General features: G+C 50.3%; 1 protein-coding gene across 1 annotated transcript; it reads right to left on the bottom strand.

Moving 5' to 3' along the window:
• Positions 1-369: 369 nt before the first annotated feature.
• On the bottom strand, positions 370-20,738 carry LOC134395205 (interferon regulatory factor 4-like). Its single transcript, XM_063121290.1, has 8 exons — positions 20,520-20,738; positions 19,421-19,610; positions 15,887-15,978; positions 10,404-10,551; positions 6,949-7,065; positions 2,398-2,793; positions 1,549-1,667; positions 370-581 (listed from the first exon to the last, which is right to left on the bottom strand). Exons 1-8 carry the CDS (start codon positions 20,691-20,693, stop codon positions 444-446), a joined length of 1,374 nt encoding a protein of 457 aa, XP_062977360.1. The 5' UTR covers positions 20,694-20,738; the 3' UTR covers positions 370-443.
• Positions 20,739-25,671: the final 4,933 nt, after the last annotated feature.

Here is a 25,671-nt window from a genome sequence, read left to right on the forward strand (position 1 = left end):
TTTGTGTTTGGGCTGTACCTCTTCAGATTACAGGTCAGGTGAGGGGACGCCCTTCCCCCACATAGAAAAACCCACACAGGTAACAAGGAGAAAGCGAGGTTATGATGCGGCATGTCTGTTCACACGGAGGAGCATCTGGGGGTCTCCGCCGGCAGTCTGGAACGGCCCAACCCAGGAATCGCATCTATTCTTTGTGAAAAGGAGGCCTCACACAGACCCTCTGTCTATACAAGATCCCAGGCACTCTTCACAGCACGGCTGGGTCAGACCACACCGGCTTCGAATTCGTGACCAGGGAACGGCTGGCCATCAGGACTGATGCAGCCCGGACAGCCGAGATGGCCGGGGGTGAGCCAGCAAGGTCTTCTCTTCCCGACAAATGTTACTGGCTTCATAGCCCCTGCCCCTCCCCAGCCAAAGCCCCTGCCTCCCTTCCAGCCAAATCAAGGCGAGCACAGCTGTTTCAGTATCTGGATGATATTCCTGGGAGCATCCGGACTGCACGGCTGAGAGTTCCAGAGCGACCGTGGCCCCAGACGCTGGGCGTGGAGGCAGAGGTCGCGGGCGAACACCGGTTCCACCTGGGGGAGCAAAAGCTGGCAAGTCATTGCAAAGCAAATCGGGAGAGACCTGTTCTAAGAGGGGCCGACTCCAAGACCCCCATTGCCGGAAGCCCGTGCACCCTTCCATCCCTCTGCACATCCCTGTTCCCCAGGCCCGGTCTCATGAACTCCGGGATGGAGACCTCTATGCTGGGGGGGGGGGCAGATGCCTCTCCAGCCCTCTGTGGGCCTAATGACATCAGAGGTCTGAACCACACACCCCTGACACCATTCAGGATGCAACAAGGGGCTGATCCACCCAGCGCGTTGGCTGAGACCCACTCAGAAGACAGCAGGCAGCTTCCCCCTGGGAGCAGCCTGGCCCTCATCCTACTCGTGTGCCTGGGCAGCACGTTCTGTAGACTTCTCTAGTGCTTCCACAGTGTGCAACAGCTCTTGACCAGAGACCAGTAGCTGCAAAGAAGAGATGGCCGTCTACGTCGGCAATGGGTCTCCCATCCCCACTATGAGGAGAAGGCTGAGCACGACAGGCGGTCATCCTGCGGTGCCAGGTGTTTTTTTTAAAAAAAGACCACACTACATAGACTAAAAGAGAGAAAACGGTTGCAACCCTGCAGGAGGCCAAACCAAAATCAGAGAAGGGTGTGACTAGTCCTCATGAATAGTGTTTGCCCAGGCTTTGCAGCAAAGGCTGTGAAGCTGCAGCCATGCCATGGCGATCTCCATCCTGCCCCCATGGTGCTGAATTTTCCACCCCCAGTTTTACGGGCTTTGGACAAGTGAAAGGGAAAAGAGACAGAAGAAAAGAAAGTAGCCCACTGCTGCACCTCTCTCCCTCCCCTCTCTGTGTTGGCCACAGGAAGTGAGAACAGGCCACCAGCCCTTGCCCTGCCTCCTCTTTATTAGCTTCCTGACGGGGCAAGGGGCATCCTTCGTGACCCTGCTGCATGCCGTGGTCCAAAGCCGGCGTTGCTAGGATACTCACCTGGGCTGTGATGAACCTGTGGAGTTTCTGGTGGGGGGCGGCAGGGTACTCCTCTCCGAAGCAGAAGTGGATCTGGTACTGGGGGGGCGGCTCACCGTGGCTCAGGTAGCCCCGTAACTCTGAGTGGCACACAAAGAGATTCCGGCTATGAGTCACCCCTCTCGAGACCCACGGAGGAGAGGGCAAAGCAAAATGTGCAAAGGGCGTTGCCTGCTCAAGTTAATGGGCTCAAGTTCCAGGAAGCCAGATTCCGGCTGGACATCAGGAAAAACGTCCTGACTGTTAGAGCAGTACGACAATGGAACCAGTGACCTAGGGAGGTGGTGGGCTCTCTGACCATAGAGGCCTTCAAGAGGCAGCTGGACAGCCATCTGTCAGGGATGCTTTAGATTCCTGCATTGAGCAGGGGGTTGGACTCGATGGCCTTGTAGCCCCCTTCCAACTCTGCTATTCTGTGATTCGATGCTTCTTCACCCCCGGAGATGGAAAAGGAACAACATGTTCTCTGCTGCATGTTCTCAGAGACACCATTGTTGCTTCACATATTCCAAGGCCGAATATGGAACTTGTGAACAAGTTCTGGGGTTGTGCACAGGCAGAAAGTAAGCAGGTACGCCTCTTACAAGGCCCCGGGTGCAGAGAAGGTACGGCTGTCAACGGCTACTAGCCCTGATGGCTCTGTGCTACCCAGGACCAGAGGTAGACAGCCTTTGTACACCAGCTGCTGGGGAACAGGCACGGTCAGGCGTTGCTGCCCACATGTCCTGCTTACGGGCTTCCCAGAGACAAGTTGGCCACTAGGATAAGCCCGGTGCTGAACTACGCCGGAGGCAGAGAACAGGGACTCACGCTGCAGGAACTGCTGGGTGTCCAAGAGCTTGTAGGTCTTCTCCCTCTCCAGCTTGTTGGGCCGGTCGGCGTGCGGCGCCAGCGGACCCTTCCAGTAGACCCTTCCCTGGCACTGCCGTTTCATGAAGACCCCTTCTGGGGCCACCCATAGGAGCACACCGCGGTGCAGGTGGGGGAGCAGCTGCTCCAAGACCCCAACCGCTCTCGCCGCCCGGCCGTTCCCAGCCAGGACGCCCGGGGAGGGCAACTGGATTTGCTCCATGGTGCTTGGACCGTAAAGGCACTCGTCGTCAGCCGGCACGGGGCGGTAGGTGATCCGGCAGCCCTCCGCGGTGCTCGTGGTGATTTCCTTCACCAGCACGTCGCAGTAGTAAAGGCGGATGTGCAGCCAGCAGTCTGGAGAGAAAAGGCAGGGGGGTGAAAATCGAAAAGGAGCTATTCTGCGTGGTTACAGCAGAGTTCCCCAGCCTTCCTGGGTGGGTGGGCACGTTTGGGATTTTGAGTGGATGTTGTGGGCGCTCTCACAAAATGGCTGGCATTCATGGGGGGCATGGCCAATCCCTCTTTTCCCAAAAGGGCAAACTGAAGAGACAAAATGAAAAGGAACTCGTCCCAGAACCTATTTCATAGAATCATAGAATCATAGAATAGCAGAGTTGGAAGGGGCCTACAAGGCCATCGAGTCCAACCCCCTGCTCAATGCAGAAATCCACCCTAAAGCATCCCTGACAGAGGGTTGTCCAGCTGCCTCTTGAAGGCCTCTAGGGTGGGAGAGCCCACCACCTCCCTAGGTCACTGGTTCCGTTGTCATACTGCTCTAACAGTCAGGAAGTTTTTCCTGATGTCCAGCCGGAATCTGGCTTCCTTTAACTTGAGCCCATTATTCCATGTCCTGCGCTCTGGGAGGATCGAGAAGAGATCCTGGCCCTCCTCTGTGTGACAACCTTTCAAGTATTTGAAGAGTGCTCTCATGTCTCCCCTCAATCTTCTCTCCTCCAGGATAAACATGCCCAGTTCTTTCAGTCTCTCTTCATAGGGCATTGCTTCTAGACATCTGATCATCCTGGTTGCCCTCTTCTGAACACGCTCCAGCTTGTCTGCGTCCTTCTTGAATTGTGGAGCCCAGAACTGGACACAATACTCTAGATGGGGCCTAACAAGGGCCAAAGGCAAAGGTGAGATCTGAGCTCCAAAACACAAAACCGCCCGTTTGAATCTAAATAGACAGGGTGCTGGAGGGTAGCACTTTGCTTTGCAGCATGTTCAGAGGAGGGCAGCCAAGATGATCAGGGGTCTGGAAACAAAGCCCTATGAAGAGAGACTGAAAGAACTGGGCAGGTTTAGCCTGGAGAAGAGGAGATTGAGGGGAGACATGAGAGCACTCTTCAAATACTTAAAAGGTTGTCACACAGAAGAGGGCCAGGATCTCTTCTCGATCCTCCCAGAGTGCAGGACACGGAATAACGGGCTCAAGTGACAGGAAGCCAGATTCCAGCTGGACATCAGGAAAAACTTCCTGACTGTTAGAGCAGTACGACAGTGGAATCAGTTCCCTAGGGAGGTGGTGGGCTCTCCCACACTAGAGGCCTTCAAGAGGCAGCTGGACAACCATCTGTCAGGGATGCTTTAGGGTGGATTCCTGCATTGAGCAGGGGGTTGGACTCGATGGCCTTGTAGGACCCTTCCAACTCTGCTATTCTATGATTCTATGCCAGTTGCCCAGTTAAAATAATAATAATAATAATAACAACAACAACAACAACCCATCATGTCTGTCTAGAAAAACCTCCGTGAGTGAGAAGAGACATGATAATGATGATAATTTAAAAAAAAACTAAATTCATAGCTGGACAATACCTTCATAGGGCCAACCAAGTTTCTAGAAACCTGTGCAAGCTTTTCAGTTCTCCAGAACTCTTCATCTGGTTCGGTGGTACAAAAAACAGTAAATGGGGGAAGAAACAGGGAAATCCGAAAACTGGGCCACGTGTTGTGGCCGTCGTCCAACACCCCTTCAGGGCCCCAGGCGGTTGAAGCCTGTTCTAAAGACATGCAGAACGTACGAGGTCCCGGTCCACACCTAAAAATGCACAAGGGCCCCACCCACCCACTTACTGTCATTTAAAAAAAAAAAAAAAACGGATGGAGAGAGTAGAAAGGGAAATGAAGTGGGGAAAGGAAAGGGTGTGGCAGCTAATCGCCATTTCCAGAGTTCCTGGGAGAAAAGGCGTGACGGTTAAAACTGGTTGCAGTTCGTTTCACCTGAGGTATGTCAGATTATGGACCTGGCACTGGATGCATAAGAGTCCAAGCCAAAAAATCTTGCCTTGAGGGTCTCTCTTCCTGATGTCTGATTCCTGCCGCACACACGGCAAGCCACAGCGAGGGGCAGAGATCTCCAGGGAATCGGCCTGGAAGCCTTGGAGAAATGCCCCCCCCCCTGCCCACACCAATGGTTCTAGCTTCTCCAGCACTGTGGAAGGCCTAAGAGGCAATTCTTGGGGAGCAGAAGGGATTGGTTAGAATGGACGCATCTTGCACTGTGCAGCAGTTTCTTTTGGGTGGAACACCAGTGGAAGCTGGTGGCTCTGTGGTGAATCAACTCCAGGTTTCAGGCAGAACCTTAGAATCATAGAATAGCAGAGTTGGAAGGGACCTACAAGGCCATCGAGCCCAACCCCCTGCTCAATGCAGGAATCCACCCTAAAGCATCCCTGACAGAGGGTTGTCCAGCTGCCTCTTGAAGGCCTCTAGTGTGGGAGAGCCCACAACCTCCCTAGGTAACTGGTTCCATTGTCGTACTGGTCTAACAGGACGTTTTTCCTGATAGAATCATAGAATAGCAGAGTTGGAAGGGGCCTCTGAGGCCATTGAGTCCAACCCCCTGCTCAATGCAGGAATCCACCCTAAAGCATCCCTGACAGATGGTTGTCCTGCTGCCTCTTGAAGGCCTACAGTGTGGGAGAGCCCACAACCTCCCTGGGTCATTGGTTCCATTGTCGTACTGCTCTAACAGTCAGAAAGTATTTCCTGACGACCAGCCAGAATCTGGCTTCCTGTAACTTGAGCCCGTTATTCCGTGTCCTGCACTCCAGGAGGATCAATAAGAGATTATTTATTTATTTAATTAATTTTATTTATTACATTTATATACCGCCCCCATAGCTAGAGCTCTCTGGGCGGTTTACAGAAATTCTAAAATTGAGATAAAAACGAGATCCTGGCCCTCCTCTGCGTGACAACCTTTTAGGTATTTAAAGGAGCTATCCACACAAAAATTGTGAACTGCCCTGGGAGCTTTGGCTATTGGGCGGTATAAAAACGCAATAAATAAATAAATAAATAAATCCAATGGTCTAACTCATGGCACCGAGAAAAACATGTCAGCTGTCCTGCAGCTGGTCGGCTACTGTGTGAATGGAAAGCTTTTTATTTATTTATTTCATTTTTATACTGCCCAACAGCCGAAGCTGGACTAGATGGCCCCTGGTTTGATACAGCGCAGCCCTCCTTATTTATTTATTTAATTGCATTTGTATACGGCCCCATAGCTGGAGCTCTCTGGGCAGTTCACATAAGAAATGCGTGGGTTTTGTTCATGTAAACACAACCTAAGTCAGAAAGAAAAATCAGAAAAGACAGCCGAATAAGTCCAAGGTGCTGAATCTACTTATTATTATTATTATTATTATTATTATTATTATTATTATTATTTTATATAGCACCATCAATGTACATGGTGCTGTACAGAGTAAAACAATAAATAACAAGACCCTGCCGCATAGGCTTACATTCTAATAAAATCATAATAAAACAATAAGGAGGGGAAGAGAATGCACCAAACAGGCAGTATAAAAGTCAGAACAAAATCAAGTTTTAAAAGCTTTAGGAAAAAGAAAAGTTTTTAGTTGAGCTTTAAAAGCTGCGATTGAACTTGTAGTTCTCAAATGTTCTGGAAGAGCGTTCCAGGCGTAAGGGGCAGCGGAAGAGAATGGACGAAGCCAAGCAAGGGAAGTAGAGACCCTTGGGCAGGTGAGAGACATGGCATCAGAGGAGCGAAGAGCACGAGCGGGGCAATAGTGTGAGATGAGAGAGGAAAGACAGGAAGGAGCTAGGCTGTGAAAAGCTTTGTAGGTCAACAGGAGAAGTTTATATTGGATTCTGAAGTGAATTGGAAGCCAATGAAGAGATTTCAGAAGTGGAGTAACGGCGAGCCAAGAAGATGATCTTAGCAGCAGAGTGGTGAACAGAAACCAATGGACTGATGTGAGAGGAAGGAAGGCCAGTGAGAAGAAGGTTGCAGTAGTCCAACCGAGAAATAACCAGTGCATGAACAAGAGTCTTGGCAGAAGAGACAGACAAAAATGATCGAATCCTGGCAATATTATACAGGAAAAAACGACAGGATTTAGCTACTTGGGGGTGGGGGGGTCGGATTCAGAATCTTGGAGAGCTCCTTTAGAATTCTGTCTGGCACCAGAGCGGATTCACTGGCCCACTGACATCAGAGCCACCAGCCCCTCCTGGGGAACACTTTTGCCCCTCCCCTACCTGAGTTGATGTTTTCATTGCTGGTGCATTGGAAGTGGGGACCCACGAAGCCAGGGCTCGGATGGCAGTGAAACTGGGCAGGGCTCCAGCCGTAGAAACACCCTTTCACCTGGTACCCTGGGCAAGAGGAGAACACAAAGCAGAGCGTCTATGTTCAATGTGAATTAGCGAATGAGACCCAGACATCGGCACTCGGGCCCCGGTCATATTTCATCCCAGTTGCGCAGAGCATCAGCATCACAGCCCTGGACAGAGTTCACAGATTCATAGAATAGCAGAGTTGGAAGGGGCCTACAAGGCCATCGAGTCCAACCCCCTGCTCAATGCAGGAATCCGCCCTAAAGCATCCCTGACGGGTGGTTGTCCAGCTGCCTCTTCAAGTTTTGCAAGGCTGGCAGTGATGAGGGTAACGAGGAAGACTGGGAATAAATGCAGCTATATATTTTTAAGCACGGGTTGTTGTTGGAGGAGCCTCGTGTGGCACAGAGCGGTAAAGCAGCAGTTTCTGCAGCTGAAACTCTCCCCACGGCCTGAGTTCGATCCCAGCAGAAGCTGGTTTCAGGCAGCCGGCTCGGGTCGACTCAGCCTTCCATCCTCCCGAGGTCGGTAAAATGAGTACCCAGTTAGCTGGGGGAAAGGGAATAACGGCTGGGGAAGGCAACGGCAAACCACCCCACTATTATTATTATTATTTATTTCTATAGCACCATCAATGTACATGGTGCTGTACAGAGTAAAACAATAAATAGCAAGACCCTGCCGCATAGGCTTACATTCTAATAAAATCATAATAAAGCAATAAGGAGGGTAAGAGAATGCAGTATGCATCCCTCCAAGAGTCAGTAAAGACTCAGTGCTTGCACGAGAGGTTCCTTTCCTTTCCTGTAGTTGGAGACAAGGATTAAGGGTGATGCCAAAGCCTGTGCAGAAAAGGTGGAGTTTGAGGCCTTCCTCTGCGAGGATGGACTATGCTGCAGGGATGGGAATGGATGTGGATGGACTCCAAGTCCCATCATTCCTAACCACTGGCTATGCTGGTTAGGGCTGACGGAAGCTATATCTGAGAGGGGCACCTGTTCCCCTCCCCTAGGCTCTGTGGCCTCGGAGAGTTCTATTTTGTCCCCCGGGCTTTTTAACATGCACATAAAACCACCAAGTGTGATCAGCCGAAGGTCTGGGGCGAAATGTCTTCCTCCTCTTCCTAGAGACACATTCTTGAGGTCACTGCTAATTGGCCAAAGTCATTAACTACTAATTGGACAGGGTCACCCGCCTGTCTCCATATAAAAGAGGCTGAGGCAGAACAAGTGAGCAGACGTGATTTGGGGCTGTCTCCTTGATCTGTGAATTAGCCCAGTGTAACTCCAGAGGCCGGTTCGCACAATCAAACACCATGGCTTATTTAAGATATGGCGTGCTGCAGTGCCTGCGTACAGCCATTTTGAATATTCAAGCTGCGACTGCGGCTTGTCGTGTCATCCGAACTCAGTGGAGGGTGGGCTGTGCGAAGTTAAAACAACCATCGCACAACCCACGGCTTGTTTTAGGATTATATATGTGGGGGTTCCGATGTCAGTGGGGGGGGTGAATCCGCTCCGGGTTTTGGTCAGAATTCTAAAGGATTGATTTATTGCATTTCTATACCGCCCAATAGCTGCAGCTCTGCTTTGCAGCTTGGACAGCTCCCTTTGAGTTCTGACTGAAACCCGGAGCGGATTCACCACCCCACTGACATCCGAGCCACCAGTCTGCAGTCTCCAGATGTGTTGGGAGTCGCAGTCCGAACACATCTGGGAAAGACTGCATTAGCCCTTCCTTTAATTGGCCGTGCTTCTCCAGCCAGCTCATACTCAATGCTTGTCTGAAATGCTTGCATGTGCATGCAGCTTGCACAGAGCTCTTCCCTGTGACTGCGCAGTGGCACGGGTTCCTGATTATGCCCTTCATGCACAGAGCTGCACCCAACCTTAGTGCCCTTAAGGTTAGGGTCATCAGAGGGACACGGCCAGCATCTCATTGGGATGGGCTAACCAGTGCAGGAGCACTCCTTCTTTCTCCCTCCCCTGAATGCATGGACGGAGTTCTCCGCACAACCCTACAGAGGGGGTTCAAAAAGGCTCCCTTTGAAAGACAGGCTCTTCTTCAGGTCTGCCCCCAGTGACTTCTAGGGAAGCTGATCAAATAAATCCAGGCTCAGGGATAGCTAATACTCTGGAGGACAGAAACAAACTCCAACATGATCTCGATAGGCTGGAGTGCTGGGCTGAAAACAACAGAATGGAATCTAATAGGGATAAAGGCCAAGTTCTGCATCTAGGAAATAGAAACCAAAAGCACAGTTACAAGATGGGGGATACTTGGCTCAGCAATACTACAAACGAGAAGGATCTTGGAATTGTTGTGGATCGCAAGCTGAATAGGTGCCAACAGTGCAATATGGCTGCAAGAAAGGCCAATGCTATTTTGGGCTGCATTAATAGAAGTATAGCTTCCAAATCGTGTGAGGTACTGGTTCCCCTCTATTCAACACTGGTTAGACCTCTTCTTGGGTATTGCATCCAGTTCTGGGCACCACACTTCAAGAAGCATGGAGACAAGCTGGAGCGTGTTCAGAGGAGGGCAACCAGGATGATCAGGGGTCTGGAAACAAAGCCCTATGAGGAGAGACTGAAAGAACTGGGCAGGTTTAGCCTGGAGAAGAGAAGATGGAGGGAAGACAGGATAGCACTCTTCAAATACTTGAAAGGTTGTCACATAGAGGGCCAGGATCTTTTCTCGATCCTCCCAGAGTGCAGGAACACGGAATAACGGGCTCAAATTAAATGAAGCCAGATTCCAGCTGGACATCAGGAAAAACTTCCTGACTGTTAGAGCAGTACGACAATGGAACCGATTACCTAGGGAGGTTGTGGGCTCTCCCACACTAGAGGCCTTCAAGAGGCAGCTGGACAACCATCTGTCAGGGATGCTTTAGGGTGGATTCCTGCATTGAGCAGGGGGTTGGACTCGATGGCCTTGTAGGTCCCTTCCAACTCTGCTATTCTATGATCGTCACCAGGGAAGCAGTGCCTAGGGTGACCCTATGAAAAGGAGGGCAGGGCTCCTGTATCTTTAACAGTTGTGAAGAAAAGGGAATTTCAGCAGGTGTCCTTTGTATGCTTGCAGCACTTGGAGAAACGCCCTCTTCATCACAACAGTGAAAGCTGCAGGAGCCCTGCCCTCTGTTGTATCTGGTCAAGAGGGCAGGGCTCCTGCAGCTTTCACTGTTGAGATGACGAGGGTGTTTCGCCAGGTGCTGCATACATACAAATGATGCACACTGAAATTCCCTTTTCTACACAACTGTTAAAGATACAGGAGCCCCGTCCTCCTTTCCATAGGGTCAACCGTAGCAGTGTCTGCTCAAGACGGCACCAAACATTTTGCAGCCGGGAATGCAGAAAAAAACCCCTTACCCTGGTGCTCTGTGTGGCTTGGCTTCTGGGAGACTTGGGGTGACCCCGGAGCAGTCTGGCCTGTTGCCACGGACTCATCCTTACTCTCCTGGCTTGAATCTGAGGATGTCCTGGCCTGGGAAGAAACGCACGGCACAACAGGTGACATCTGGAAGAAACGAACAAGCCATCACTGTCCAGGGCTTTGGATATATCTTTATTCTTTAGAATCAATATACACAGTCCTTCCTCCAAAATGAAGCACAGGACAGCTTACAATATGAATAAAAGAAGTATCAATAAATAATAATAATAATAATAATAATAATAATAATAATAATAATAATAAAAAATATTTATTTCTTACCCGCCTCTCCCTCTGGATCGAGATGGGGATTAACATTGAATACAAAAATATAAAATACATAAAACTGATTAAAAACATAAAGCCAATACATTATTAAAATCCTAAAATCTTTTAAGACATTTTAAAATTCGACAGGGTAGGCCTGCTGGGAGAGATCAGTCTTGATAGCTTTCTTGAATGATAAAAGACTGTCAAGCTGATGAGTCTCCTCCGGCAGGCCATTCCACAGTCTGGGAGCAGCAGACGAGAAGGTCCTCTGGGTTATGGTTGTCAGCCTAGTCTTTGCTGACTGAAGTAAACCCTTCCCAGAGGACCTGAGTGCGCGGGGCGGATTGTATGGGAGAAGGCGATCCCGCAGGTAACCTGGACCCAAACCATGGAGGGCTTTAAAGGTGATAACCAACACTTTATAATTCACCCGGAAACTAATTGGCAGCCAGTGAAGTGATTTTAAAGTTGGTGTAATGTGGTCACCCCTAGGTGTACCAGTGACCAACCTGGCTGCCATATTTTGAACTAGTTGAAGTTTCCAGACTAGGCACAAAGGTAGCCCTATGGAGGGCGCATTGCAGAAGTTGAGCCTCGAAGTTCCAGCACGTGCACGACCGTCTTTAGGTCTTCCGACTCTAGGAAGGGGCGCAGCAACTGCAAAGGCATGCGATCATGCTAAAAAGGCAACAATTATCATCTAACCTAAAAACACCAAAACCCAAACGTCAGCCAAATGCTTGTGTAAATCAAAAGGAATGCTGAGAGGTGCAGTCCAAGGTATCATAGAATCATAGAATAGCAGCCGAACCCGAACCCTAACCCTAACCCACCCAAGTTTGTGTCATCTGCAAATTTGAAAAGCGTTCCCTGCACCTCCTCGTCCAAATCATTAATAAAAATGTTGAAGAGCCCTGGGCCCAGGACTGAGCCCTGCGGCACCCCACTCGTTGCCTCTCCCCAGTTTGAGAAGGTTCCATTGATAAGCACTCTTTGAGTCCGATTCTGTAGCCAACTGTGAATCCACCTAATAGTTGTTCCATCTAGCCCACTTTTAGCTAGTTTGTTAATCAGAATGTCATGGGGCACTTTGTCAAAAGCTTTGCTGAAGTCAAGATATATGACGTCCACAGCATTCCCACAGTCTGCAAGGGAGGTTACCCGATCAAAAAATGAGATCAAATTAGTCTGACAGGATTTGTTCCTGACAAATCCATGTTGGCTTCTAGTGATCACCTCATTGATTTCAAGGTGTTTACAGATTGACTTCTTTATAATCTGCTCCAGAATTTTCCCAGGGATGGATGTCAGACTGACTGGTCTGTAGTTCCCCAGGTTCCTCCTTTTTGCCCTTTTTGAAGATAGGGACAACGTTAGCCCTCCTCCAGTCGTCCGGCACCTCACCCGTCTTCCACGATTTTGCAAAGATAATAGACAAAGGTTCTGAGAGTTCTTCCGCTAGCTCCTTCATTACTCTAGGATGCAGTTCATCGGGCCCAATTAATCTGGAGGGCACCAGCTTGGGGAAGGCTGGGCTAAGCACAGGTATGATGAAATATGCCTGGATCTATCTATCTGATTCTGGCGCCCAATTAATCAGGGGCACCCTTTGAGTTGGGTCAATGTTTTTAACTGGTCAATCTAATGGCTTAACAGGCATTGCAGCCTGAGACTCAAGCAGCCTCCAATGTAAGGCCAGACCAGTTTAAAAGACTCACAAGATTTGCTCAATATCTGAAACACGAAAGTAACAAATCTTAACCACATCCTGACCTTCAGGTTGGAACAATTCAAATATCTTCAGATAGCTTGATCTTTATCTCGGCAGAAAACTTTCCATTGTCCCATCTCCAAGCGGTACAACTGTGCTAACAAGCTTATCGAGCCGCTATAAATAAGCTCAAAATGTCCCCTTTCGGCTACATCACGGAAGCTGGCTCAGTTGTGTTTTTTTTTAGCTGCTCTACATGGCCGTGAGCGCTAGCACGTCTCTTGCACATTATCATTCCATTTTTTAGAATATGTGCTGCTGAAGTGTGCCCTACAGACCCAGCGGAAGACTCTGGGGCAGTCAAGTCTGAAGGAAGCGAGCACCCCGACTTGCACGCTGCTTCCGCCGTGGGCAGCATCTCTGAATTGTAGAACTTCTCTCGGGAAGATTGAACCAGGACCCAACCTCAGCACTGCCACAAAGGGAGCGAGTGGCTGGTCACAGCGGTTTTCAGGACAAATTATTAATGAAGCCACAGTCTTTTAACAAACACATTGTTAACTAACAACAGCAACAACTTTTACAGGAAACGCGAATTATGGGAGACAGGAACCAGGATCTGCTGCAAAAGGACAGCTAAGTAGGCATACAATATGTTAGAAGACGCATTGGCCCAGTTCGCACAATCGCAGAGGCGGAAATAAGCCAAGGTGGGTTATTTATCAACCTCCAGCGTGTTGGTCACATGCCGGGGGAAATCTGCCAGTCCTTCTACAACTTCATTGGCTGCCAGTCCAGGCTCGATTCAAAGTGCTGGTATTAACATTCAAAGCCCTAAATGGCTTGGGGCCAGGTTATTTGAAGGAACGCCTCCTCCCATATGTACCTGCCCAGATCTTAAGATCATCCACAGGGGCCCTTCTTTGTGAGCCCCTGCCGAAGGAAGTGAGGCAGGTGGCTACTAGGGTGAGCAGAGCCTTCTCTGCTGTGGCACCCCGGCTGTGGAACGAGCTCCCCAGAGAGGTCCGCCTGGCGCCTACATTGTTTTCCTTTCGTCGCCAGCTGAACACCTTTTTATTTTCTCAGTATTTTAACACCTAATTTAACTTAAATTTAAACTCTGCTGTCTTAACCTCATATTTTAACCTATATCAATTTTTGCTGCGTGTTTTTGTCCTGGTTGTGCTTTTTACATTGTATTTTGTATTTGTGTTTTTAAATTGTTGGTTGTTTTATTATGCTCTTCCTGGTTTTAATTTTTGTGAACCGCCCAGAGAGCTTCGGCTATTGGGCGGTATAGAAATGAAATTAATTAATTAATTAATTAATTAAATAAAATAATTACCCTCGGCAATGCAACTTGGTGTGCAACCCCGACCAGGGTGGCGTGTTGCAGTGTGTAACATGCCACCCAGAACCCTACAAGAGCCACTGTGTTCTGGGGTGGGTGGGTTTGTTACCCATGGCAACAAGCCACCCTCACTGGGTTCGCATGACATGACAAGTCCCAGTGCTGTTGGTAATTATTCTAATCCCCCAGGCATGCAGGGGAGGGGAAAATAATCACCTCTGTCCTCCGTGATTATGCAAATCCGGTTATTCAGTGCCTATAAGGGAGGGGGGGTGAGCAAACATGGCTTCTCCTTACCACCCAACCTCCAGAATTCAGCTGGAAAAAACATTCCATTCAAGCCAATGGGAGGCTTTTTTTTCATGCACATCAGGGACAATCAGTGGCGGTTGCATTTGACAAGGAGAAGTTTAACCCCCCCTCTCTACACCCCTCTTCCTCAAATTTGTACCACCACACAATAAATAGGTTTGGGGGGGAAATAAGTGCCAATGGAACATATCTTCGCAAGCATGAGTTTTATGTTTGAGGATAAGTTATAATCACTTTCAGTAAATCCAGAAACTAGAAAAAAAAAGAAATGGAAGAAATTGAAATATTGCAAACAGCAACCACTAATTCTTGCTGAAAACGCATGTACTCCAAGATTTGCAGCAACAATTAAATCCAGATACAGCAATTTAAGGGGGAAGCAGCAGCCTCCAATGAACAGACAATTTTTATTTATTTATTTATTTAAAGATTCCTATATCACACACCCCTCCACCCAAAAAAAGAAACTCAAAGTGTCTTACAACTTTAAAATATACACACAATAAAACCAAATCCACAAAATACGTTAAAGAACCATCAGGGAACACCAATATCATAAAAACTAACAAATTCAGAAATCAACAGCAACATGGAAAGCACAAAAGCAAAAGTGAAGGCAGAGAAAGAGGGAAAACAGCCTTATCAGATTCGTGATGAGGAGAGAGAAAGTTTTCAGCTGAAGGCCTTCTTAAGCAATCAGGATTTGGCCCAACACCAAAGTCCATAGAAAAGCCTTCCCTAATCCGGTGGCTTGCAGATGTGTTCGACTACAACTTACAGCATCACAACACAGCACAACTGGAGGGCCCCAGGTTGGAGGAGGCTGCTACTGAGTCTCTTAGCAAAGCTCAGCTGGGACAGCAGGCCATGGGGTGGGGGGCCACAACTGAAAAGGCCCTACTTCTCATTGTCCCTAGAATCATAGAATCATAGAATAGCAGAGTTGGAAGGGGCCTACAAGGCCATCGAGTCCAACCCCCTGCTCAATGCAGGAATCCACCCTAAAGCATCCCTGACAAATGGTTGTCCAGATGCCTCCTGAAGGCCTCTAGTGTGGGAGAGGCCACAACCTCACCAGCCAACTGATTCCATTGTCGTACTGCTCTAACCATCAGGAAGTTTTTCCTGATGTCCAGCTGGAATCTGGCTTCCTTTAACTTGAGCCCATTATTCCGTGTCCTGCACTCTGGGAGGATCGAGAAGAGATCCTGGCCCTCCTCTGTGTGACAACCTTTCAAGTATTTGAAGAGTGCTCTCATGTCTCCCCTCAATCTTCTCTTCTCCAGGCTAAACATGCCCAGTTCTTTCAGTCTCTCTTCATAGGGCTTTGTTTCCAGGCCCCTGATCATCCCGGTTGCCCTCCTCTGAACACGCTCCAACTTGTTTGCGTCCTTCTTGAATTGTGGAGCCCAGAACTGGACGCAATACTCTAGATGAGGCCTAACCAGGGCCGAATAGAGAGGAACCAGTACCTCATTCAAATGACACCTGCTGAAATTCCCTTTTCTATACAACTGTTAAAGGTACAGGAGCCCGGTCCTCCTTTCCATATGGTCACCCTAGTGTTACAGAAGTCTATCCTGAAGGTAGCTAGGGCATGCATGGCTGTGGGGAGGTTCTCTTTCATCAAGAAAGGTTGTAACACAGCCAATATAGCTGCAGATGCTCATCCATTCTCCACTGTGATGCCCAATGGATCGACCTTTTGGGCCACGTCGAACAAGAGGGATGTACCTTTGGGGACAGATCCCCACGTGGACTCCCAATGCCCTCACCTTGTTTGGATGAGAAGGTGCTCTGGCCTCTTGAGGTGCAGGCAACGAGGGCCGGCTTGGCTCCAGGAGAGAATCCTTGCTATTTTCCTTATCTGAAGACAAGAGACAGCAAAGCATTCCTGGCTATTTATTTTATTGACAACTAACGTTTAGATACCACCTTGTCTGCTGAAAAGCCACCAATGCAGTGTGCAACAACCAAACCTTAACACAATAAAAGACAAGAACATTTAGGGTGCAATCCTATGCATGTTTAGACAGTAAAAATTCCTACAACACTAGGGTGGCCCTATGGAAAGGAAGACTGGGCTCCTGTATCTTTAACCGCACCATAGAAAAGGGAATTTCAGCAGGTGTCATTTGTATGCATGCAACACCTGCTGAAATTCCTTCTTCAACACAACAGTTAAAGCTGCAGGAACCCTGCCCTCTTTTGTACCTGGTCAAGAGGGCAGGGCCCCTGCAGCTTTAACTGTGGTGATGAAGAGGAAATCTCACCAGGTTCTCCATATATAGAAATGACACCTGCAGTAATTCCCTTCTCTATACAACTGTTAAAGATACAGGAGCCCTGGCCTCCTTTCCATAGGGTCACCCTATACAACACCCAGCATTCACCAGCCACGCTGGGGCTCTTTTCCTGTCTTAATATGCATAGGACTGTGTCCTTAGTCCCCTAATGAAAACTGTTCACCCTTTACCTAGGAAACTAACGTGTACCGGGTCCACCTAGTCTAGTATTACCATCTCTGGCTGACAGCAGCTGTCTGGAAAGTTAAAAAGAGGTCTTGCTCCCTGATCCTTTTAAATGAAGATACCCAGGATTGGACTGGGACCTTCTGCGCACAAAGTGGAAGGTCCTGCCCGGATCCTAAGGTCATAGAATCATAGAATAGCGGAGTTGGAAGGGGCCTACAAGGCCATCGAGTCCAACCCCCTGCTCAATGCAGGAATCCACCCTAAAGCATCCCTGACAGGTGCATGTCCAGCTGCCTATTGAATGACTCTAGTGTGGGAGAGCCCTTAGGTCATAGGTCCTTAGGTCATCCCTAAGGACCTCAGGGGTCCTTCTCTGTGAGCCCCTGCCAAAGGAAGTGAGGCAGGTGGCTACCAGAAGGAGGGCCTTCTCTGCTGTGGCACCCCGGCTGTGGAATGAAATTTGTATTTCTGCACTGCTGCTGATTTTTATCCCGGTTGTGCTTTTATATTGTATTTTATATCATGTTTTTATACTGTTAGTTTTATACTTTGCATGGTTTTGGTTTTTGTGAACTGCCCAGGGAGCTTCGGCTATTGGGCTGTATAAAAATGCAATAAATAAAATAAATAAAATAAAGCAAGGACTCTACCGCCGAGCGATGACTCCTCTAAGCACGTGGACACCTGAAGGTGCTTTATACTGAACGAGACTGCTGATCCACCCAGTTTCATCTACTCTGTGGCTGAGTTCGGACGACACACTAATCACCTGGGGGGTTAATAGGAACAGAATGGGAAACAACCGTTGATTAGTGTGTCATCCGAACTCAGCCAGAGACCATGTGGTTTCTCAGGGAGAGAAGGGTTTTTCCTATCACCTACTATCTTGAGATCCTTTTTAACTGAACGTGGGAATCATAGAATCATAAAATTACAGAATAGCAGAGTTGGAAGGGGCCTACAAGGCCATCGAGTCCAACCCCCTGCTCAATGCAGGAATCCACCCTAAAGCATCCCTGACAGAGGGTTGTCCTGCTGCCTCTTGAAGGCCTCTAGTGTGGGAGAGCCCACAACCTCACCAGGCAATTGATTCCATTGTCGTACTGCTCTAACAGCCAGGAAGTTTTTCCTGATGTCCAGCTGGAATCTGGCTTCCTTTAACTTGAGCCCGTTATTCCGTGTCCTGCACTCTGGGAGGATCGAGAAGAGATCCTGGCCCTCCTCTGTGTGACAACCGTTCAAGTATTTCATAGAATCATAGAATAGCAGAGTTGGAAGGGGCCTACAAGGCCATCGAGTCCAACCCCCTGCTCAATGCAGGAATCCACCCTAAAGCATCCCTGACAGATGGTTGTCCAGCTGCCTCTTGAAGGCCTCTAGTGTGGGAGAGGCCACAACCTTACCAGGCAACCGATTCCATTGTCGTACTGCTCTAACAGTCAGGAAGTTTTTCCTGATGTCCAGCTGCCTTATACAGAGTCAAATTCTTGGTCCATCTCACGCAGTATTGCTGACACTGACTGGCAGCAGCTCTCCAGGATTCCAGGCAGGATTCTTTCCTACCCATACCTAGAGATGCTGGGGGTCGTACCTGGGACTTTCTGCTCTACCACTGATCTACAGCCCTTCCCCAGGACACTGGACTTCATAGCACATCGTGCTGATTCAGGTTTCGGCCTTCCCATGGAGAAGAGAAAAGGAAGCAGCATTGCAAAACAGGATCCAGAAGATGCCGGAGCCGCTGCTCAAGCCCTCTCCCTTCTCTGGAGCAACGGCAAAGGCCGGCACCTGCTCCTTCTGCCTGTCCGATGAGAACAGGAGCAATCAAAAGGAACTATCAAAAGGCTGGGAGCGGGTTTGGAAGGTGCTTAAAATCCGGGCTGATGGAAGGGAACAGAGGAAGCTTGCCTTCTACAGAATCAGGGCCTTGGTCTATCTAGCTCAATATTAGGGCTGTGATCCGCTTCTCCTCAGACCGGAGAAGCAGAAGCGGATCGGGGGGCTTCGCCTCCCCTTAAGGCGGAGGCGAAGAGGATTGGAGGAGCAGCGGAGTATTGCGGAGCGGATCGAGGTGAAGGCGGATCCTTCGCCTCAAACTGGAGCTCCGCAAAAAAGGTAAGGGGGGTTTACCTGGCCCTGTCGCTGCTGTCACCCGTGCGGCGATGGCGACAGAGCCAGGTAAGGGGGCAAGTGGGAGGGGGGTCTTACCTGCGTCCGTCCCGGCCCATCACTGGCTTCACTAGAGCCCGCGACTCAACCCGGAAGTGTGGGCCGCAAGTGGGGCCTACACTTCGTGGTTGAGCCGCGGGCTTTAGTGAAGCCGGCGACGGGCTGGGATGGACACAGGTAAGGGGGAGGAGGGGGGCCTTACCTGGAGCCGCCCCCCGTCGCTGTGGAGCTCCAATTTGGAGCCGGAGCTCCGCAGGCGGGCCCGATCCGGAAGTTGCGAATTGGGAAGAGAAGAGGATCGGGGGTCCGTGCACAGCCCTACTCAATATTGTCAGCCCTGACTGGCAGCCAAAGCTCCCCGGGGTTTCAGGCAGGAGTTTTCCCAGCCCCACCTGGGGATGCCACTGGGGACCGAACCAGAGACCTTCTGCATACAAAGCAGATGCGCTAAGCCCAAGGCACATCACTGCTTTGACTGCCTTCCCGAAATACAAGGCTGTTGTAGGGACCGTGCTCCTGGCAGGTATGATTCGGTGCAGGTGTGTGTGTGTGTGTGTGTGGTTAATGAGAAGGTGGGAACTACTTTTTGCAGCAAGAGGGAGAGGGACCTCTCCACCTGTATCCTCCCCCCCCGCCCGCCCGCGGCCTCAAGGCAGCCAGATGTACCCGTTCCTTGGGACGCCTCCGAGACGATCTGGTACACCTTGTAGGGCTCCGAGATGTCCAGGTGGCTTCGGTCAGGGACCTCCTTGAAGTCGAGGCTTTTGTTCAGGGCGCAGCGCAGGCGGGTTTTCCAGACGGAGGGGTCGGCCTTGTCCAGTCCTTCGTGGTATTTGCCTTTGTAGATGGCCCAGGCCTGCGGAGAGCAGAGGGGAGTTCAACAGGGCGCCGGCAGGCTGACAGCCAGGCTCAAGGGCACCCCCTTATTTATTATTTATTAATTACATCTCTATACCGCCCAATAGCCAGAGCTCTCTGGGTGGTTCACAAAAATTAAAAACATTCAAAGTATAAAACCACAGTAGAAAACCATCATATAAAATACAATATAAAAGCTCAACCAGATAAAAACAGCAGCAATGCAAAATTACAACTTTAAAACACCAAGAGAGCTCCAGCTATTGGGCGGTATAGAAATGTAATAAATAAATAAATAAATAAATAAGTTAAAATGTATTTATAGACTGTTAAAATGCTGGGAGAATAAAAAGGTCTTCACCTGGCGTCTAAAAGCATATAGTGTAGGTGCCAAGCAAACCTCCTTAGGGAGCTCATTCCACAGCCGGGGTGCCACAGCAGAGAAGGCCCTGCTCCTGGTAGCCACCAGCCTCACTCCCTTTGGCAGGGGCTCGTGGAGAGGGACCCCTGAGGATGACCTTAGGGTCCAGGCAGGTACATACGGGAGGAGGCGTTCCTTCAGATAGCCTGGCCCCAAGCCGTTTAGGGCTTTGAATGTTAATACCAGGGGCCCAGACCTGGACTGGCAGCCCATGAAGCTGGAAAAGGACTGGCGTGATGTGGTCTCGTCGGCCAGTCCCTGTTCGTAACTGGGCTGCCCTGTTCTGCATTGCCAAGCCGCGCGCACCGCAGAGCGCGCAACGAAGCCCACGCGGGCCGGCGGTGGTCGGAGCGCACGGGTTGCGCGAGGGGAGGTTGCCAAGGGAACTACGGTAACGGGGGGAGGAAGAGGGGGGAATCCCGGGAGAGGGCGGGCGGGCGCGCGCGCGAGAGAGAGTCCCCACGGGCGCTCCCTGCGCCCCGGTACCTTGAAGAGCGCCGCATCCTCTTGCTGCCGGTAGTCCTGCTTGGCGGCGTGTTTCCAGGGGATGCGGAAGAGCCGCTTCTGGCCGTCCTCCCAGCGCAGCCCCGGGTACTGGCCGCCCTCCACCTGGGCGACCAGCCATTCCTTCAGCCGCATGGGCGCCCCCGCTTCGGCCATGTGCTCCGAGCCAGCGCGAGGGAAGGGGCGCCACGCACACGCGCGTCCGCGCCGTCGCCCGCTGGCCAGGGGGAAGGCGCCACCTGCGGGTCTGCGCCCGGCGCCGCCGGAGCTCCCACGCAGGGCGCTGGGTCGCCTCCGCTGCCCGCCGCGCTCAGGGCCCCACGCGGGACGCAGCGCTCGCGGCTGCCGCGCTCGAGGACGGCGGGCGGCTTCCCGGGAAGGCGGCTCGCGCCTGGGCGACCTGCCGGGGCAAGCTCGGGCGGGCGAAACCGAAAGAGCCGCGGGGCGGTTTCGCTTTCGCTTCTGCCTTCTTCCCCTTTCCCCTTCGGCCCCTCCCTGAGCCAGCGCGGCCGGGCAGGAGTCGCCGCCGGGCAGCCAGGCCGGACCGAGCCGCCGGGCAGCCGGCGCGCCTCCTCCCGAGCTGCCCGGGCCAACAGGTCCACGGCTCTGGATCGCGCCCTCCTCGGCGTGGCGATCCGCCATGTGGCGAAAGCGGCTGCCGAGCAGCAGGGCTGGCGTGGCCCCGCGTGCTCGGGCAAACCGAGGACTGGGTCGGCAGGGAGCCCGGAGCGCCAGCCAGCCCGGGCACGGGGAGTGGTTGCGCACCAGCACTGACACGCTCTGGTGATAAGTGTAGGGTGGCCCTATGGAAAGGAGGACTGGGCTCCTGCATCTTTAAAAAGGGAATTTCAGCAGGGGTCATTTGTGGGCGTGCAGCACCTGGTGAAAGTCCCTCTTCATCACAACAGTTAAAGCTGCAGGAGCCCTGCCTTCTTGACCAGATACAAAAGAGGGCAGGGCTCCTGCAGCTTTAACTGTTGTGATGAAGAGGGGATTTCACCAGGTGCTGTGGGCATACCAATTACACCAGCTGAAATTCCCTTTTTAAAGATGCAGGAGCCCTGTCCTCCTTTCCATAGGGTCACCCTCCTCCAGGTGTGAATAGTCTCTTGCTGGTGGAAGCTGGTGGTTCCAGAGAGTGAATGTGGCCCCAAAGCATTGAACTTCTTAGCGGAGTTGGGGTTCCCCAACTGGGTGCCCTCCAGATGTGTTGGACTACCACCCCCTAGAATCCCCAGCCAGCATTTCCAGTAGTGAAGGATCATGGGAGTCATAGTGCAGAACATCTGGAGGGCCACAACTGGGGCATCTGCTCTAGTACTGCTGCAGGGAAAGAGAACATGCAACAGCATCAATCAAACCAGAAAGATGAGCAAAAGGAGAAATTCTTTTTAGGCCAAGTAGGCATCTGTGGCTTGGGGGTGCGGGGATTTCCACCAGGGAGAAGAACACTGTACGCCCCTCTGAGATCTTAATGATATAGGGTGGGATAGAAATGTTTTAAATAAATAAATAAAAACACTCCCATAAAAACACTCCTCCCCACCAACTTTTTGTTGAAATTTGGCAACATAACAGCAGCAAAAAGTGGTGATTTTCCTTTAAAACCTGTAGGGGAGTTTTTCTGGGAGCACAGTTCTTCTTCCCAACACACCTTATTTTGAAGGGAAATCGCTGCTTTGTGTCTCCCCCATACCACTCAATTCTGCACAGGGGTTGCACCATGGCAAGGGGCGCACGGGCCAGGGGTTGCTCACATCTGCTTTATGGAAGAGTTGGTGCTGCAGCTCCGGGATAACCTGCTGGCCTTTGAGCAGCTGAGGGCGTGCAATGCCAATGGCAGGCCCTGTTTCCTGGCTAGTGTCGCTCATGCTTCAGTAACGCCTTCACTAGATGGCTGTAGTGTGCTGTTTGCATTTGAAAAAAGGGTTCTGAAGCTGGCTGGGGCAGGCTGGGACGTACAGCCTTTTTCTCTCTAAAGGTGCATAGGATTGTGCCCTTAATCGGTTCTTTCCAAGCCCACCTTTGTGCCAAAAAGAAGAATCATACAATCATAGAATAGCAGAGTTGGAAGGGGCCTCCAAGGCCATTGAGTCCAACCCCCTGCTCAATGCAGGAATCCACCCTAAAGCATCCCTGACAGATGGTTGTCCAGCTGCCTCCTGAGAGTTCTTCCGCTAGCCCCTTCATTACTCTAGAATGCAGTTCATCGGGCCCTGGAGATTTGAACTCATTCAAGGGAAGAGACGTGGCTCTCTTTTTTATATATATTAATTTTTTATTAGACTACTAAATAGAAACAAACAAATATAGCAATTTAACATACCATACATAGAAAAAAAATCAAATACATAACAGATTACTTGAATAAATAAATGTTAACATATAATACTTTATCCATAACATAATCCAACTTAATCCAACAAGTGCTCCTTCCATTCGGGATCATTCCTGTTTCCTAAATCTTAGAGATGTGGCTCTCAAGGAAATACAATTAACAAAATCTTAATTAAAATATAGCATGAAACCAAATGAATGAAGACCACAACAATAAAAGAAATAAACCTCATTGATGGATTAAAAACTCCCTAAGCAACATGTTGGAAGCCTGGGCCTGAGGTGTAGACAACACTGTGCAAGAAAGATGGACCCTTGATCTGTCCAGTGGGTTTCGATGTCAGTGGGGCAGTGAATCCACTCCAGGTTTCAGTCAGAACTCTAAAGGAGCAAAGCAGAGCTTCAGCTGTTGGGCGGTATAGAAATGCAATCCATCCATCCATCAACAGAGTTCTGACAGAAACCAGGAACAGATTCACCACCTCACTGACATTAAAGCCACCAGACTCCACTGGATCTGTCGGTGTAAGGTGGCTTCCTGGGTCATAAGAACCTAACAAGAGCTCTGATGCTGGATCAGACCAAGGGTCCATCTAGTCCAGCACTCTGTTCACACAGGGGCCAACCAGGTCTCCGCCAGGGACCCACAAAGCAGGACATGGTGCAACAGCACCCTCCCACCCATGTTCCCCAGCAACTGGTGCACACAGGCTTACTGCCTCGAATACTGGAGATAGCACACAACCATCAGGGCTAGTAGTCATGGTTAGCCTTCTCCTCCAGGCATTTATCCACCCCACCCCCTTTTAAAGCCATCCAAATTGATGGCCATCACTACATCTTGTGGTAGCGAGTTCCATAATTTAACTATGCGCTGTGTGAAGACGGATTTCTTTTTATCTGCCCTGAATCTATCTGGAAGCCAGCTTCTGATGCTCCTGACTGGGTTCTGTAGGATACAACTGGGAACTCTGGGAAGAGGTGTGGGAAAATGACTTTAAAAGCCCAGCACAGCGCCATTTGCGCGGATGTCAGAGGTCAACACTCCGCTGCTGTGAGATGGTTGATCGTCAGGGGTGGAGCAAAAGCTGGACGGCCTACTCCAAATGGATGGCTTCTCCTAGCCAGCTCTCTGGCTGATGAGGCGATTAATGTGCCGGCGTTTTATGTGCGTTTCGGGCTGCGCGCAGCAATTAGCCGGAATGAATAATTGAACACGTTTCGTATGACGATTTTTGAATACAAATGCCTCGGGCTCCTGCCCTGATCGTCAGGAGACGTAAGGCCTCTCTGAATTTGCACGTACGCCTTGCACGCTAATTGCTTAAGAGCAGCAAGGAGATTGGGTCTGGCTGTACGATTCTTGCCTTAGGTGGCGTTTTCACGGGTACACGCCGTATTTTATTGAGCCAAAATGGTCCCAACAGGTGTAAAATAAAAGCCAAACCTCTTTTCAAAGAGGCTTGGCTTTTATGGATCAGCACTCGGTAGGGATCCATGAGGGATCATTTACTGATGGGGACTAGATTGTCCACTAGGGGGCTCTCACGCCTTGGAGCAGCCTTCCTCAAACTGGGGCGCTCCAGATGTGTTGGACTACAACTCCCAGAATGGGGCATTCTGGGAGATGCAGTCCAACACATCTGGAGCGCCCCAGGTTGAGGAAGGTTGCCTTGGAGGCTTTTAGTATAGTGGTTTAGAAAAAAATATCACAGAATCATAGAATAGTAGAGTTGGAAGGGGCCTCTAAGGCTATCGAGTCCAACCCCCTGCTCAATGCAGGAATCCACCTAAAAGCATCCCTGACAGAAGGCTGTCCAGCTGCCTCTTGAAGGACTCTAGTGTGGGAGAGCCCACAACCTCCCTAGGTCACTGGTTCCATTGTCGTACTGCTCTAACAGCCAGGAAGTTTTTCCTGATGTCCTCTGTGCGACAACCTTTTAAGTCTTTGAAGAGTGCTCTCATGTCTCCCCTCAATCTTCTCTTCTCCAGGCTAAACATGCCCAGTTCTTTCAGTCTCTCTTCATAGGGCTTTATTTGAAACACACACGCACACAGGTTATTTTGTATGTATCTGTTAATCTGGTTTTATTGTACTGCTGGTGTAGAGGGGAAAGGTTTGGGGTTGCACAGCGAGAGGCCTTTGTGAGATGTATACATTACGTCCTTTCTAAGAGCTGTACATCATGCCCAAACAGAGCCCAAGGGTTCATCCCAAGAAGGAAAGATAGCATGATGGCCTCTCCCTGAACTCTCGCCTTCTCCCACAATCTGCCCTGTACTTGTCTCCATACCTCAGAGGCCTTGCCAAAATATTCCACAAGTACTGGAGCAGTCTTAGGGTGTGGAGTAAAAAGGAGATACGTCAATCCGGACGCTGGAATGCAGATGGGGAGTTCCAGGGTGCAGATCATTAAACCCTTCTAGCCGTGCCCTTGGAAAGCTAAATATGAAGCGGTGTCAATGTCTCTTCGCATCGGACCGAAGAAACACAAGCTCAGGCGTGTGTCAGAACAACAGCTGTGAGCAGGTTGAGTTTCTGCCTGTGCTAAAGCAACCATGTGACCACTTCCCCTTGTGTCTCAAGTTCCAAATTCACCTATGCTTTGCCGAAACATGTTACCATGTGGCACAAGCAGCCCATTACTGGAAGTCTTTGTGGCTGCACAGTGAGGTGTAGGCATCCACTGAGAAACTGGGATCTGGTTGTGTTGTGTGATGAAGCAATCACATGATCGCTGCTGGACAAACGTATCCGCCACCTGAGTTGTGAACCTACACTTTGGCATGCATCCAG

This window comes from Elgaria multicarinata, chromosome 1 (genome assembly GCF_023053635.1).
Source record: "Elgaria multicarinata webbii isolate HBS135686 ecotype San Diego chromosome 1, rElgMul1.1.pri, whole genome shotgun sequence".
Lineage (NCBI taxonomy): Eukaryota > Metazoa > Chordata > Lepidosauria > Squamata > Anguidae > Elgaria > Elgaria multicarinata.